At 40.4% G+C, this 16,771-nt stretch overlaps 1 protein-coding gene across 4 annotated transcripts in view; it reads left to right on the top strand.

The window, feature by feature from the left end:
• U2SURP (U2 snRNP associated SURP domain containing) overlaps positions 1-3,062 on the top strand; it is a 64,524-nt gene extending 61,462 nt beyond the window's left edge. For all 4 annotated transcript variants that reach the window (XM_080655718.1, XM_080655719.1, XM_080655720.1 and 1 more), the window contains 2 exons: positions 303-479; positions 2,534-3,062. In XM_080655718.1, the coding sequence (XP_080511844.1) occupies positions 303-479; positions 2,534-2,672 (316 nt within the window). In that variant the 3' untranslated portion in view covers positions 2,673-3,062. The remainder of the gene's footprint in view (positions 1-302; positions 480-2,533) is intronic.
• Positions 3,063-16,771: the final 13,709 nt, after the last annotated feature.

The following is a 16,771-nucleotide window of genomic DNA, read 5'->3' on the forward strand; positions in this document are numbered from 1 at the left end:
AACATTTAAAAACCTACCTGATTAGAGACCTAATGAAATTTTGTCCATTGTCTCAGTAATCTCTTATAACAAAAGAAAATCCAGTATCCTTGATTTCAATTTTTGTCTTGATCAGTCTGTCTTTAAGATTTAATTGGATCTTGCTATAAAAGGCTTTGAATGTTTTGGGAAAATAACATCAGTAACGTTAGTGAAATAAATTTAGTACAAACTGGTAGGAATTAATAGCTAATTTAGTAGCAGGAACTTGAATGCCTGATCCTTTGCTCACTTATGGAATATTTTCGGGCTTTGTTCCATAGGAAAAGGCGACACAGTATGTCCCCTAGCCCATCTCGCAGTAGCAGTGGTAGACGAGTGAAGTCCCCATCACCAAAGTCGGAGCGATCAGAGCGATCAGAAAGATCTCATAAAGAGAGTTCGCGGTCCAGATCATCTCACAAAGATTCTCCTCGAGATGTTAGCAAAAAGGCCAAAAGGTAAATGCAAATCATTTTTGGCAATATTTGAAATACCAATTTCCTTATCATTCCACCACCTTTTGATAATGTTTTGGTTGGTAGCTATGTTTTACAGCAAGCATGTCAAACTCAAAGGCTATCACTGGCCAAATAAACAAGGTTTAAGTTTATGTGGGCCGCAAAAAACCAAAAGCTTTGATTTTCATAGAAATGTAGGTTTATTTTGATAGAGACATGCTAAATACAAAGGGCTGAAATAAATGAGTAATCTATACTAGTAAAAGGGTAATATGCAAATTGGTCAGGATGCCCTCACAATAACACTGAACAGCAGGCTGCGTGGGGCTACCAGGCTGGCAGAGGGGTGCAGTGAGGGGTGACCAGGTCAGCAGAGGGGGCGGCAGTTGGGGGTGACCAGGCTGGTGGAGGGGCCAGTAAGGAGCGACCAGGCCGGCAGGGGGGCGGGCAATTAGGGGTGATCAGGCAGGCAGGCAGGTGAGCAGTTAGGAGCCAGCGGTCCTGGATTGGAGAGGGTGCAGGCTGGGCTGAGGGGACACCTCCCCGTCCCTGTGCACGAATTTCGTGCACCGGGCCTCTAGTCATTAACATAAAAGAATAGAACATTTTAATAAAAATTAATATTTTTTCTTGAACATTAACTTACCAGACACTGAATAGCTACACAAATTAATAAGTGTACTGAAAGCAAAATATTTCCTGTTGCACACACCAAACATGTCAGTCCAAGACTAATCACATGGCAATCGGCCGCTAAAATATTCACTGCTATTATTAGTGGAGAGAAATGGTGCACCTGCGCGTACAGGAAATGAATGCAACATGATTATAGTAATCAGTCATTAGAGGATGCTGTAGTTTGTTATTAATAGTTATGTATAGGTTATTGTAAAAATTAAGCTATGACTTTTTTATTAAAACATTTCTTACATACTGTTATATTGGCTGGGCCTCAAAAATACTCAATGTGGCCACGAGTTTGACATGCTTGTTTTACAGGATTTTAGAAAACCAAAAAGAGATACTTTCATTTTAGATTATGCCTTCCCATCTCCCAACACCAGGCTCATGACTAAAGCACAAGAAGGCTTCCAACAAGTAAAGCCAGCCAATAACTTTAACATCACATCCACTGTTTCCTATGGAATAGGGATAGCTGCTTTAATCTTTATTCTGTTCTTTAGTTTCTATAGAACATTTTTTTATTTTTGTCAAGGCTGAAAGAAAAATACATCCTCCTTGCCCCCCATATTTCTCCTGCAATCTTAATAGTAAGTTTTTGGGTAGAGACTTGTGAAAATAAACACCATTTCTTCAGTGTATAATTTAGTGTGTACTTGTTTCCTTGTAGTTCCAGAGAAGTGGTTCAGAAATATTTTATCTGGTGTTATTTTCCTAAGAGCTAAAACTTTATCTCCTAAAACTTTATTATTGTAACCATTTTTAGTAAAATCTTTATAAAATAGATAAATTACTGGTGTACGTATGCACACACACACACACACACACACACACACACACACACAAATGCATTATTTATTTTGGTAATCTTCATGAACAGCACTTATAAAATTATGCTGCTTTACATGATTCCCTTGAATGATACTGCAATAGTTGGAGCCTTTTCCCTCAAGGAGATAGGCTGCAAAGCTGTCTTCTGTTTAAAATGTTGTGAATGCTATTAATTAGATCTCATTTTGAACTTTATCTTGTAGATTTAGAGGTTCAGACTTGGAGGTATATCACTAACTTGGGGAACTTTTAAAACTGCAAATCCCCAGTTCTGCCTTGAGATTTTTTGATTCAGTAGAGCAGTGTGGTAAGGCTTAGGATCCTGGCTTTTTAAGCAAGCGCACTATTGATGACTGATGCAGTGCCCAAGTAGTACAAAATCTGTGTGTGTGCGCATAGGCATAGTGTAGACCTGGGAAATTTACAACCTTATGTATTTCAGTGACTTTCGTTATGTTCAGTTAAAGCTCATTTTAGATAATTTAAGGAGTCAATTTTGATCACAGAGTACTATGATAAGCTGTTTTTGTTTGTTTCCTCAGATCACCATCTGGTTCAAGAACACCTAAAAGGTCTAGGCGATCACGGTCTAGATCCCCTAAAAAATCAGGGAAGAAATCCAGATCCCAGTCCCGATCTCCACACAGGTCTCATAAAAAGTCAAAGAAAAACAAACATTGACATACATTTTTAAGATTGCTGTCGCTTATTGGAAATGCAATTTTGTTTTGTGCCTGAACGGTCTGTTAAAAAAAAAAAAAATCAAATGAAAGAGCATTCCTGGGATTTTTGTTTGTTTATCTGTGAAGCATGTGTAAACTCATGAGTAACTGCATATGTAGACCTGTCATTGTTTTATATTGTGTAAATTACTTTCGTTGTGGCTGTTTTCAAGATGAAATTATTGTGGTAATGAATTTCATCAGAAATGTGTATAATGGATCTGCTGGCAGTAGTAGTATTTTGTTTTAGAATGCTGTGACTTAGCAAAACTAATACAGATGTCTTTTCCCATTTTGTAGCTTTGGCAATTTGAATTAGATTTCAAATAAAATCTGAACAGAAAACCATAATGTTGTTTTTTTTGCCCTATTGGTAAAATCAAGTCCCTTAAAGTCCTAGTCCTACTAAGTGAGTTTAGCACTTCTGTTTGTTATATTTGTATACCTAACACACTATACCTAGCTCCATTGTTCACGCAGCTAAAGTTTTATATTTACTAAGATGACCATAAAAATTAGGGAACCTGATACTCCTATTTGGTAGGTTTGCCAGCCAATTTCTTCGATAAGGTTCTCTTGGGTAATACTAGTACCCAGAGGTCAAAAGATGAGGTGAATGTGGCATGGTGTATTGCTGGCTAGAGTATATTTTATTTTTTCAAAGAAGCAATATGATTTCAGTACACTCAACCTATGTCCTAAGCAAAGTGGAAGGGAGAGAGAGAGAGAGAAACATCACTGTGAGAGAGACAAATCAATTGGTTGCCTCCTGCACTTGCCCCGACCGGGCCGGGGATCCAGCCTGCAGAGTTGATAACCGAGGTATGTGCCCTTGACCAGAATCGAGCCCGTCTGCAGGCCAACACTCTATTCACTGAGCTAAATCTGCCAGGGTAATAGTTGTCCCTTTATAGCCTTCCGTAGGCTATCTTCAAACCCCTAATGTTAGTAAATTTCTATAATATTCTGTTTAAAGTACCTGTGTGTGTGTGTGTGTGTGTGTATTTAAAAATTCAGTTTTAGCTTTAAGTAAAGTTTAAAAATAAAATAGTTTTAAGGAAACTTAACATCCAGTGGTTTGTAAATTCAAGTGCAGAAAGTTGATTAAAACCATTTGCAGAGTTGAAATCTGTTATGCAGTAGGAGAAACATTGCTGCCATCTGAGGAAGAAATAAACCTTGTATGATGTCGATCACAGTATTGCTATAAATGTAATGGGGTAAAGGGCTTTGTAAATGGAACCAACACTGCTCTTTTTGAATCTATCTCCGTTTCACATTTAGGCACTGATTTGATGTGGGGGAGGAGGGGGTTTCCCCTTAAAAGAGAGAGTAGAAAACGATCCCAAATAATAGGTTGTTTGAGTTACTTGCTTTTTAAAAATCTATTTTCAATTGTTTTACTTAATCTTGCCTAGTCACAAAATAAAATAAGTTGCACCCATTTTGGAGGGAGTTAGGTATATTAGCTGAGCAGTGAGGCATGCTATTTCCAAACTGGTCAAACAACCTACAATAGCTTTAGAAGTGAGCCAATCATATTATTTTACGTAGTGGTTCTTATCAACATGCAGTATTGCTTGGAAGTTATTCTTTTATTGTTCACTTTTTTGTTCATATTTGTTAATTTCTAAATGTTGCTCAGAATAAAGATGAACATTTGGTGCTGGTTTTTAAAAACTACATATACAGCCATTTAAAAAATTATCTTTTTCTTTGTTCATTGCTTGAGAGAATAGAATATTATATAACTAGAGGCCCGGTGCACGAATTCATGCATGGGTGGGGTCCCTCAGGGTGGCCTGCGGAGATCGGGCCCCAGCTTGTGCCCTGTCTCGCAGCCCCGCCTGGCACCCCGCCTTGGCCTGGTGCCATTGTCTCACCTGCTCCACCATTCCAACTGCAGGGCAGTCAGTCAGGGCCCAGCCCCTCACCTGGCTCCCTCAGTGCCTGGGAGCCAGGTGGTAGCCCCGCCCCCATCCACCACTGCTGGTCACTATCTGTGGGGCAATCAGGCCCCTGCTTGCCTTAGCCTGGTGCCACCCGCTCACCTGTTCCACCATCCTGCTGCAATCCCACTCTCATCGGGGCCAGCAGCACCTCCACTGCCACCCGCTCCCAGCACCGCATCAATGCCACCCACCATGTTCCGCAATGCCCCCTGGTGGTGAATGCACATCATAGCAAGCGGTCAAACTCACAGTCTCCTGGTTGAACGACCGCCAGAGGGGACAGTTTGCATATTAGGCTTTTATTATATAGGATTACTTTCTTTGGCAAAAAAAAAAGTTGAGTTTCTGCTGATTTGGGCATTTCATAATTCTCTGGTATCTAGTATAGGCTTAGAAATGAGTCAGGTAATGATTTTGCCAGTCAAGTTGCAAGGAATGCTTACTTATCTCTTAAAATATATCTGGGAGAAGTAGGAGTGAGTAGAAATTGTTAGGTCAGTTGTGGGTGCTTATTTGTAGTATTTTTTTCTATTGCAATGGGATTTAGCAGTTCTTTTAATGTGGAACCAGATACGGTGAAGATAGTTTATGTCACAGTGGGTAAGACTGGCTTCCTTTTGAATGCATGGGTGGGGATTGCTTGGTCTTGATAGAATATGTATTCTCTGAAGTTTGTTAATGTATATATTAGATTGTATTGGATTTTTTTTTTCCTGGAATTGCAATACTATTGTTAGATAAATTTTACTTACTGAGAAAATATCTAAAGTAAGCCTGTTTAATTTTCCATGGATTTCTATGAAAATTTAAGTGGATCCAGAAATTGGTGTATAGTAAGGGGGGAGATAGTCTACCATATTTTTATAATAGCATATTGCATAATGCTAAATTGAATAGCAAAATTTCTACAGGTTGACTAAAATGTTAATAGGCAAGGCCTGCTAGTTACAGAAAATGCTCTGTTTTGCTGGCTCTGTGATAGACAGTTACTATCTTCTGCCATAGTTGTCTGCTCTTCTTATAAAGGGCGTGGTGTACACCCTTTACCCTCTAACCCAGTGGTTCTCAACCTTTCTAATGCCGCGACCCTTTAATATAGTTCCTCACGTTGTGGTGACCCCCAACCACAAAATTATTTTTGTTGCTACTTCATAACTGTAATTTTGCTACTGATAAGAATCGTAATGTAAATATCTGTGTTTTCCGATGGTCTTAGGCTCTACAGCAGCGATTCTCAACCTGTGGGTCGCGAGGCCTACTCTTGCATGAATTTTGTGCATTGAGCCTCTAGTATCATATAATCTCCCTCTATTATACAGGTGAGAGAAAGGAAGTAAATGGGAGTCTATTTCTTACCAAAGAGAGACCTATGATTGAAAGAATCATGTTTTGGAATTTTTTTTTTTTTAAATATATTTTACTGATTTTTTACAGAGAGGAAGGAAGAGGGATAGAGAGTTAGAAACATCGATGAGAGAGAAACATCGATCAGCTGCCTCCTGCACACCTCCCACTGGGGATGTGCCCGCAACCAAGTTACGTGCCCTTGACCGGAATCGAACCTTGGACCTTTCATTCCGCAGGCTGACGCTCTATCCACTGAGCCAAACCGGTTTTGGCTTTGGAATTTTATTTTTTTTTTTAAATATATTTTATTGATTTTTTACAGAGAGGAAGGGAGAGGGATAGAGAGTTAGAAACATCGATGAGAGAGAAACATCGATCAGCTGCCTCCTGCACACTCCCCACTGGGGATGTGCCCGCAACCAAGGTACATGCCCTTGACCGGAATCGAACCCGGGACCCTTCAGTCCGCAGGCCGACGCTCTATCCACTGAGCCAAACCGGTTTCGGCTGGCTTTGGAATTTTTTTGACACTGTATTTACTTATTACTGTTAGTGTATGGGCATTTCTGAACTGTAACATGTTGAGTACTTAGAGATTAAAGAACTAAATAAAAAGCCCTGACCCCAGAGAATACTCTTATTTGTCTCAGGATCTTTTTGGCTTTCCAGATAAAGTTTGCAGAAGTTATTATACCCTGACCTAATTTTTCTTTTTTGCAGACCATTCCTGTGGGCTTACCCTGAGACTTTCATCCTAATTAAGGAATTTCAGAGGGAGGAAAGATTTGTATTTTGCCCCCTAAACTTGAGTATTCTTGAGCACTTGAAAATATTTTTTAAGAAGTTCCAGTTGTGCCCTGACCGGTTTGGCTCAGTGGATAGAGCGTCGGCCTGCAGACTGAAGGGTCCCAGGTTCGATTCCGGTCAAGGGCATGTTACCTTGGTTGCGGGCACATCCTCAGTAGGGGGTGTGCAGGAGGCAGTGATCGATGTTTCTGACTCTCTATCCCTCTTCTTTCCTCTCTGTAAAAAAAATCAATAAAATACATTAAAAAAAACAAATAAATAAAAAAGAAGTTCCGGTTGTACCCTAGCTGATTTGGCTCAGTGGAGAGAGCGTCGGCCTGCCGACCGAAGGGTCCCGGTTTGATTCCGGTCAAGGGCACACCCGGGTTGTGGGCTCGGCCCCAGTGAGGGCGTGCACCAAGTTGTGATCTAATTGAGGTTTATTAGAAATATTCTGTACACATTTGTCTCTGTGGTGATGTAAATTCTGAAAAATTATTTGGCCATGGTAATAGTTTATCATTTTGATCATTAAAAATGAGAGCAAATTAATCTGCTTGCCAAAGTTGCTTAACCTATTCTCAGATGATAACATAATACGTTTTTTTTAAAATATATTTGTATTGATTTCAGAGAGAAAGGGAGAGGGAAAGATGGAAACATCAATGATGAGAGAGAATCACTGATCGGCTGCCTCCTACACTCCCCCTACTGGGTATCAAAGCCACAACCCAAGCATGTGCCCTTGGCCAGAATCGAACCTGGGACCCTTCAGTCCACAGGCCGACGCTCTATCCACTGAGTCAAACCAGCTTGGGTCAGTATTATTTCTTTAGTAGAAAAAATTGTTTTTGAAAATAAATAGTACCACTTTCCTAATACTATACATTTAAGAAATAAGAGCTTTGTTTCCTTTGTTGTTTTCCTCTTATACTAGGTGTACCAGTTAATAATGGCGGATTTTGTAATCAAAACACGATAATTTCAAGAGAAACATCAAAAGTGCTTTTTTCAAAGTAATGTCCATCGCTAGGTACGCATTTCCCCATCTTTCAGGTAATTTGTGGATACAGTCCCAATGGAACTTTTCTTGTTTTGAGGCAAACCATTCAGAGACCCAATTTTCCACTTCTTCGTACGTTTTTAAGTGCTGCTCAGAAAGTGTGTGTACCATCAATCAGGACAAGTGGTAATCTGAAGGAGCAAGGTCTCGTGAATATAGCGGGTGGCTTAATACTTCCCAGTCAAGATCTTTTAACGTGTCTTTAACTGGTTTTGAAGTGTGTGATGGTGGGTAATCATGAAGCAAAATTATTTTGCCGTGTCTTCTGGCACATTCTGGTGGTTTTACGATCAAAGTGTGGTTCAAATAGATTATTTTTTGTCAGTAGTGATCAGTATTAACAGTTTCACCTGGTTTTAGAAGCTCATACTACATTACACCTTCTTGATCCCACCAAACGCAGAGCATTGTCTTCTTTCTGAAGCGATTTGGCCTTGCAGTCGATGGTTGACCTGGATCAACCCATGATTTTGTGCATTTGGGATTCTCAAAATAAATCCACTTTTCATTGCCAGTCACAATTCAATGCAAAAAAAAGACTTCCTTTCGTGCCGTTGAAGCAACGTTTTACTGATGACTTTGCGGTTTTCCATTCGTCTTTTGTTCAGTTGATGTGGCACCCATTTTCCTTCTTTTAAAATCTTGCCCATTGCTTGTAAACGATTGGAAATTGTTTGCTGAGCAATGTTTAATCTTTTTGCAAGTTGTTTTTGAGTTTGACATGCATCTTCATCCAATAATGCTTGTAATTATTGGTCTTTAAACTTTTTCGGTTGACCTGGATGTTCTTTGTCTTTCACATTGAAATCATCACTTTTAAAGTATTTAAACCAGCGTTCACAAGTAACTTGAGATGGAGCATGTTCACCATAAGCTTCCCGAAGTATACGATAACTTTTTCTTCAAAATAAAGTAATGAATTAAAACTTCCCGCAAATGGCCCTGACTGGTTTGGCTCAGTGGATAGAGTGTCGGCCTGTGGACTGAAGGGTCCCAGGTTCGATTCCGGTCAAGGGCATGTACCTTGGTTGCGGGCACATACCCAATAGGGAGTGTGCAGGAGGCAGCTGATCGATGTTTCTTTCTCGTCGATGTTTCTAATTCTCTATCCCTCTCCCTTCCTCTCTGTAAAAAAAATCAATAAAATATATTTTAAAAATAAAATAAAACTTGCCGCAAATGTTCTTTTTTTGGCACAAAATTCAACATTTTTAAGCATAACAATATCTATGATGTTAATACCTTCAGCAAATTTGACATATGAAGTTTTGAAGCTTGCTGTCAATGCAACAAAATAGCATACATATCAAATTGCATATATATCAACATGTGTAACTCCATCTATTGAAAAAAATCTGCATTATTAACTGGTACACCTGGTATTTTTAGGAAAAGCTAATTACAGAAAATTCAGTGTAGATACTAATGAAGTCATTATAAGTTTAAAGGAACATGTGACTAAAACTCAGAGATTGGTTTATTCACACTTCATATGCACGTTTTAGGTTAGAGTTCAGAGGTCTTTAATTCATTATACTTGTGGCTTTTTCTTTATTTTTTGTTACCAACTTCCCAGGACTTAGATAATATACAGATGCAAATCCCAGGGGAAGTGCTGTGATGACAAGACTGGGAACTGCTGCTGCTCAAAGTGAGCCCTGTCCCAGGTGAGGATGTAGCAGTGCTCCCTCAGTGCCACCACCTGAGCTTCCTGTACATGGGTTACATGCATAACTTGGTATCATATAGTTTTACTAGAAGCCCAGTGCATGAAATTTGTGCACGGGGCGGGAGGGGTATCCCTCAGCCAAGCCTGCACCCTCTCCAATCTGGGACCCCTTGAGGGATGTCAGACAGTCAGACATCCCTCTCACAATCCAGGACTGCTGGCTCCCAACTGCTCGCCTGCCTGATTGCCCCTAATCATTTCTGCCTGCCAGCCTAATCACGACCTAACCACTCCCCTGCCAGCCTGATCGATGCCTAACTGCTTCCTTGCTGGCCTGATTGACCCTAACTGTCCTCCCCTGCTGGCCTGGTCGCCCCCAACTGCCCTCCCCTGCTGGCCTGATTGCCCCCAACTGCCCTCTCCTCCTGGCCATCTTGTGGCAGCCATCTTGTGTCCACATGGGGGCAGCCATCTGTGACCACTGGGGGCGGTCATCTTGTGTGTTGGAGTGATGGTCAATTTGCATATTACCTCATTATTTGATAGGATATTTGGAGAGAATGACCTCACTCATTTCACTTGTAATTATTCTTGGGGTATTTGTGATTTATCTTTTTACTTCTACAGGCTCTTATACATTTTACCTTTGGTGATTTTAAATATCAGGAAATACAGTTTTTCAGAAATGAAAATAATATCGTTGGCATCAGCTCAGCTGAAATGTTCTCCAGTAAGACAATTTCTTTTGGGTGAACTGATTCCATGATTTACTCACTCTTGATGTCAGGGTTAAGTATATTTTGGAGCTGCTCTCCAGACTGTCACTTCATGGTTTTTCCGCATAAGGATTATCTATTTACAGACAAAGGTTGTAGAATTCCCCTTTTGTTGTTTTTTGACTTTTGATTACTTTAATAAAAATATGTTCTTTTCATAGCAAACTGTATACTGTTTCACATAATTTTCTCTGTATAGTTTTCTAGTGCAAGCCCAGCAACCATATCTAGTTTTTGGCAGCTTTCTTCCAAGAGAAGTAAGTGATGTGTCTGTCATCTTTATCAGTGGTAGCTAAAGTGTTACTACATTTCACATGTTTAAACTACAATAAAATATTTTCTTGAGAGATTATTCTCTTGATTAGGAAATTTTATTATTGGTTCTTTCTTTTTTTGAAGTTACTTTGTTTTATTTCATTGAGGAAAATTTAAAGCATACAATTTTAGAATTAATACTCATCAACCTGCAAATATCAACCTATTAGTATATATTTAAGTGTTTTGTTTTTAAAGCATAACTACGGTATTATTACTACATTAAAAATAATTCATTGTTTCCTTTAAAATTAAAAATTTCAATTGTGGCCGAAACCGGTTTGGCTCAGTGGATAGAGCGTCGGCCTGCGGACTGAAGGGTCCCGGGTTCGATTCCGGTCAAGGGCATGTACCTTGGTTGCGGGCACATCCCCAGTGGGACGTGTGCAGGAGGCAGCTGATCGATGTTTCTCTCTCATCGATGTTTCTAGCTCTCTATCCTTCTCCCTTCCTCTCTGTAAAAAATCAATAAAATATATTTTTAAAAAAAAATTTTCAATTGTGAAATATTCAACAAAATTTACCATCTTTAGGTATACAGTTTATAAGTATTGAGTGTATTTACATTGTGCAACCAGTTTCCACAACTTTTCATCTTACAAAATTGAATCTTTGCCTTTGCCCTGACCGGTTTGGCTCAGTGGATAGAGCGGCGGCCTGCGGACTGAAAGGTCCCAGGTTCGATTCCAGTCAAGGGCATGTACCTTGGTTGCAGGCACATCTCCAGTAGGGGGTGCGCAGGAGGCAGCTGATCGATGTCTCTCTCATTGATGCTTCTAACTCTCTATTCTTCCCCCTTCCTCTCTGTAAAAAATCAATAAAATATATTTTTAAAAAAGTTAAAAACTTTGCCTTAAACAATTCCACACTTCCCCCCCACCCTTGGCAACCTCCACTTTACCTTCTGTGACTTTGATTGCTCCCGATGCCTCAAGTACATGGAGTCATAGTATTTGACCTGTGACAGGCGAATTTCACTCAGCGTGGTGCCCTCAAGTCTCGTTCATGTGGTAGCAGGTGCCCTGGCTCTCTTAAAATCCACTTTTTTTCAAGCTTCTGTTGTTTCCTTACAGAATTTTAAAAGATTTTCCCCAAACGACATGTTAGTATTTTCTATTCTGAGTAAAACGTAAAGAAAAAAAAGTAATGCCAAATTAATTCACTCAGACATCCCTGACTGTACATGGGTTACATGTAAAGGGATGTCTGACTGTCTTAATTCATCACTTTCCCTTGCTAGGTGCAGATGCATTAACTACAGTATATGCCACCTACTCCACACCACTTTCTTTACCATTTTATCACTTTTTATGTATGATGTAATTTAATCTCAATACTTCATAGCATGAGTACAAAATATATTTTCAAAGAAAACTGTGATTTTGAAATAGTACTATATTAATGTCAGTGACCATTATAAATGTTTTATTAGTTTTATTTATTGCCTGATGAAAAGGAAATGAAAATTCTGGCATTTAATAAACTCAGTGATTGGATTAGATATTCATTTTTACTGTGGAGTTATATTTGGACTTAAATACTAGGTCTTCCTCACCATGATTTTTGAAGCCTTATTTTCTCTTATAAAATGGGGTGAATCACCCTGTGTGTTTATTATAAGGATGAAAACACATGTAAATTATTGGCACATGGTTGTCATGCAGTTGTATTTGAAATTCATAAACATTCAGTATTTCTGAAAACTAATGATATGAACATCTTTTAAAATAAAAACACTACAATTCCATGGCACTGGTACCTTTAAAAGATATTTTCTTGTACTTGATTTGTACTTATTTAACAGATTTTACATTTGGGGATAGTTGGTTTATTGCACACTGAATATTTTGTAATCTGCTTTCCCATCCTTCTGGACATTTAATTATTAATCTCCTTTGAGAAAAACTTTTATTGGGTGAATTTTTAAAAATATGTTCTATTGCCAAAACCGGTTTGGCTCAGTGGATAGAGCGTCAGCCTGCAGACTGAAGGGTCCCAGGTTCGATTCCGGTCAAGGGCATGTAACTTGGTTGCGGGCACATCCCCAGTGGGAGGTGTGCAGGAGGCAGCTGATCGATGTTTCTCTCTCATCGATGTTTCTGGCTCTCTATCCCTCTCCCTTCCTCTCTGTAAAAAATCAATAAAATATATTTTAAAAAATATATATGTTCTATTGTTTTTTATTGTAGAATTGCATAAATCAAAAGTTCCTGAAAGGAAGCCCATAAAAGAAAGTCTCAATGTAAACAGCTTAAATCAGATATATGCAGAGTGGAAAGAGCCTGGAGAATAGTATGAAATACACCACACTGGATTTGGTTGTCCAAGTTCAAAATAAAATAGAAAAATTTATACAAATTATCAGAGCTGAGCAGTAATGTGCAATTTTCACAAAATGAGTGGACAGAAGATTCAAAAGAGAGTTAATAATGTGTAATTAAACTTGTATTTGTGTGTATTTGCAAGTTATAATTTTTATTTTCAGATTACACAGAAATAAGAACTGTACCTTAAAACTACTTTTAGAATAGATAGCTAAAACTATAGAATTTGAAAAGGAAATTACACTGTAAATTCTGCTCAGGACATCTGTGAAGCTCTTTGGAGTTGTAGAAACTGTCCACACATAAGTTTGGAAAAACAAAAGTTTGATTTAAAACAGCCTTGAGCCGAAACCGGTTTGGCTCAGTGGATAGAGCGTCGGCCTGAGGACTGAAGGGTCCCGGGTTCGATTCCGGTCAAGGGCATGTACCTTGGTTGCGGGCACATCCCCAGTAGGGGGTGTGCAGGAGGAAGCTGATCGATGTTTCTCTCTCATCGATGTTTCTAACTCTCTATCCCTCTCCCTTCCTCTCTGTAAAATATCAATAAAATATATATTTAAAAAAATAAATAAATAAATAAAAATAAAACAGCCTTGGTCTTCCATCTAGCAGAGACCTTGGCATTGAATTAAGTGCCTCCCTGTCTGTACTGCCATCAGTTGAACAGCAAAGCAGTTCTAGCACGTGAAGTGCTATTAGATGATCTTTCTTGCTCAGTGTATTTTGTTTTATTGCACTTCAATAGCTATTGGGTGTGAGCAGTTTATTAAGAGTATTTAGGAAAATGCTTTCAGATGGTTTTTGGCCATGCTAACGATTTAATAAAGGATTTGTCAAATTCCTAATTTATTTCTGGGAGAATAAATTGTCAGGGCCTAATGTAGGCCTCATGGGGGTGTAGTGAGCTCTCAAAACGGAAAGGTGTTCTAAGTAGATTTTTATCTTTATATTCTTCAATCACAATAGTTTAGCTAATGTGATTTCAACAAAGTCTCAAGACCACATATGTGTACCTCATAAGTGTTTTATAGGGTGCTTATCTTCAACTCCTGATATATCCCATTTTAACAATTGTTTCCTCCCCAGAAAAATCTGCAGCATGTCTAGCTCTGTGCCAAACACTATACATGTGTGAGTGGGACAAGCAGAAATCTCACTCATGTGCCTCTCAAGATACTGGTTTAATTTTGAACTGATTGTCCTAAAAGCATGATTAATTTTACTTATATAGCAAGCAGATGTGAGAAAAAGTTTTAAAGCAGGAATTTTTTTTTTGTTCTGACATGAGCTTGTCCAAGCCACTCAGATTATTTTTTATTTGTATGTACTTTGTAATGAAACGGTGTAGTCTTTATTTTCGTCTATTCTATATAATAAAAGGCTAATATGCAAATAGACCAAAGGGCGGAACGACTGGTCGCTATGATGCGCACTGACCACCAGGGGGCAGACGCTCATCGCAGGAGCTGCCCCCTGGTGATCAGTGCACTCCCACAGTGGGAGTGCAGCTCAGTCAGAAGCTCAGAAGCTGGGTTCATGGCTGGCAAGAGCAGCGGTGGTGGCAGGAGGCTCTCCCTCCTCTGCAGCAATCGCACATATCCCAAGAGTAGCTGCAGGGGATATACCAGTATGATTAAGAGTAGGACAGCCTAGTTATCCTTGATCATGGAATGTGCATATTAATGGGAGAAACCAGACAAGAAAATCAAATGAGATATTTCAGATGGTAAAATAAACTGGGAGGGAAAAGAGTGGTGAGACAAAATGGGTGAGGATTTCCTCTTAGTGAAGTGGAGCTGACTGTAGTGTTGCAGGCCCAGGTAGCTGCATGTATGGTTGTTTTAGGAGGGGGTACAGTGTTGGTGTTTGGAGGAATGGACACAGCAGTCAGTGAGGAGAGGAAAGTGTGGCATATCATGAGGTTAGGTAGAACTGGACATTTTAAGCAAGGAAAGTGGAGTCATTTCAGATCATGGCCGCTGCCAAGAGCATGGGAGAGGGGCAAGAGGAGAAGTGGGAACCAGCAAGGAAGCTTTTGGCTGTGAAGAGTCAACAGGATCATATAAGTAAGTGGCATTACCCCAAGCACATAGCAGCTTCCTAATAACTAATCCAACTGCTCCTCTCATTTTCTTGGCTCTTGTATTCATCCTAAGATTAACTTCACTCTTAAACATCTAATCAGATTAGGACACAGCACCCTGTGGCTCCTAGACTGACCTCTGAGGAGATTATAAACAACTACAGAGCACTCTTTCCTGTCTTTAGTACCCACTGCTTGGCTACTTACTGCACTGCAGGGTGATAATAGGCACTGCTTGAAAAAAATTGTGTGATCAAGTTGGGAAACAGGGCTTCTTTGCAGTAACCCATCTCAGAACCTTGAATTTGTACTGTGTACTCCCAGGTAGGAGATGACTTATTGTATTTCCCAAACTTACCTGTCTGAGAAAGGAGGGGTGTTATCCAAGGCATCCCTTGAGATAAACTTAACCATGCAGGTATTTGGACATTTTAACATGTTAAGCACCCAACCTGTTTTGTCTTCTGGACGGAAAGTATAGTGTCAGTCACCGGTGATTGACATGACGCTTAACGTGTTAAGTAGTTGCTAGCGAAGAGACTAAGCCAGCAGGACCAAGGGTAGGCTTAACACTTAGGATCATTAAGAGTTATCTGGTCCTGACCAGTTTGGCTCAGTGGATAGAACATCGGCCTGCGGACTGAAGGGTCCCAGGTTCAATTCCGGTCAAGGGCATGTACCTTGGTTGCCAGGCACATCCCAGTAGGGAGTGTGCAGGAGGCAGCTGAATCGATGTTTCTCATTGATGTTTCTAACTCTATCCCTCTCCCTACCTCTCTGTAAAAAATGAATGAAATATATTTAAAAAAGAAAAGAAATGAAGGTCTCTAAATACGCTTAAAAAAAAGGAGTTATCTGGAGGAAATACGCCACACAAGATTTATGCAGTTGCTAAATTACACAGCACACTTTATTTTACTCATATATAAGGTCCTGGTGCCATGGGTGAAAGGGCGGGGAGAGACCGACTCCATGTTCCCTTTGTTCCATATCTCCCACCTCGTGGAGTCAGGTTCCCGCCCTAGAACCTCTCCAAGAGCCCAACCCACACTTCTGAATTAGCCAATAGAAATGCAAGGGGAAGGTAAGCCGCGCCCTGCCCCCATGTGCAACCTGATCCCGACCAATCAGCAGAGGCAACACTACCTCACCTCTCCTACCTCTCCCAGGCCCCCTATAAATCAGCGCGTTTGGGGGCTGACTCTCTCTCTCTCTCTCTCCACCTCGCCGCTGCGCTGGTGGGTGTGTGTGTGGGACTGAGCTCGAGCTAGCTCGATTAAAAAGGCTCTTTGCTTTTGCATCAAACTCGGCTCCCTGGTGGTCTTTGGGGATCACGAAATCTGGGCATAACATTTGGGGGCTCGCCCGGGATCCCCAAGAACCTCAAGGGACCCCCGATCCGTAGAGTCTGACTGGCCACGGTAGGTGTCTGTCTGTTCCTTGTCTCTTTTTTGTGTGAGCTCATTTCTGAATCTCTGGTAGTGCCCGAAGCGGTCTAGGTGGACGCACCGGAGGACCACGGGCGGGAGGAATCGGGAGACGTCCCGATCCTCCTTCAGGAGGGACGTGTATTCCCCTCAAACCTCTGGGACGAGGTGGGTCGCTCCCACCGATCGGTGTGAGGCCGTCGTCCACACTTTCGGTTTTGTCAGTTTTTGTTCCAACGACTCGCATTGGAAAGCTTGTCTCAAGGGCCCTTTGTTTGTCTGTGTCTGTGTTTTTCTGTTTTGTTTTGTGGACTCT

This window comes from Plecotus auritus (assembly GCF_963455305.1).
Source record: "Plecotus auritus genome assembly, chromosome: 2".
Taxonomy (NCBI): Eukaryota; Metazoa; Chordata; class Mammalia; order Chiroptera; family Vespertilionidae; genus Plecotus; species Plecotus auritus.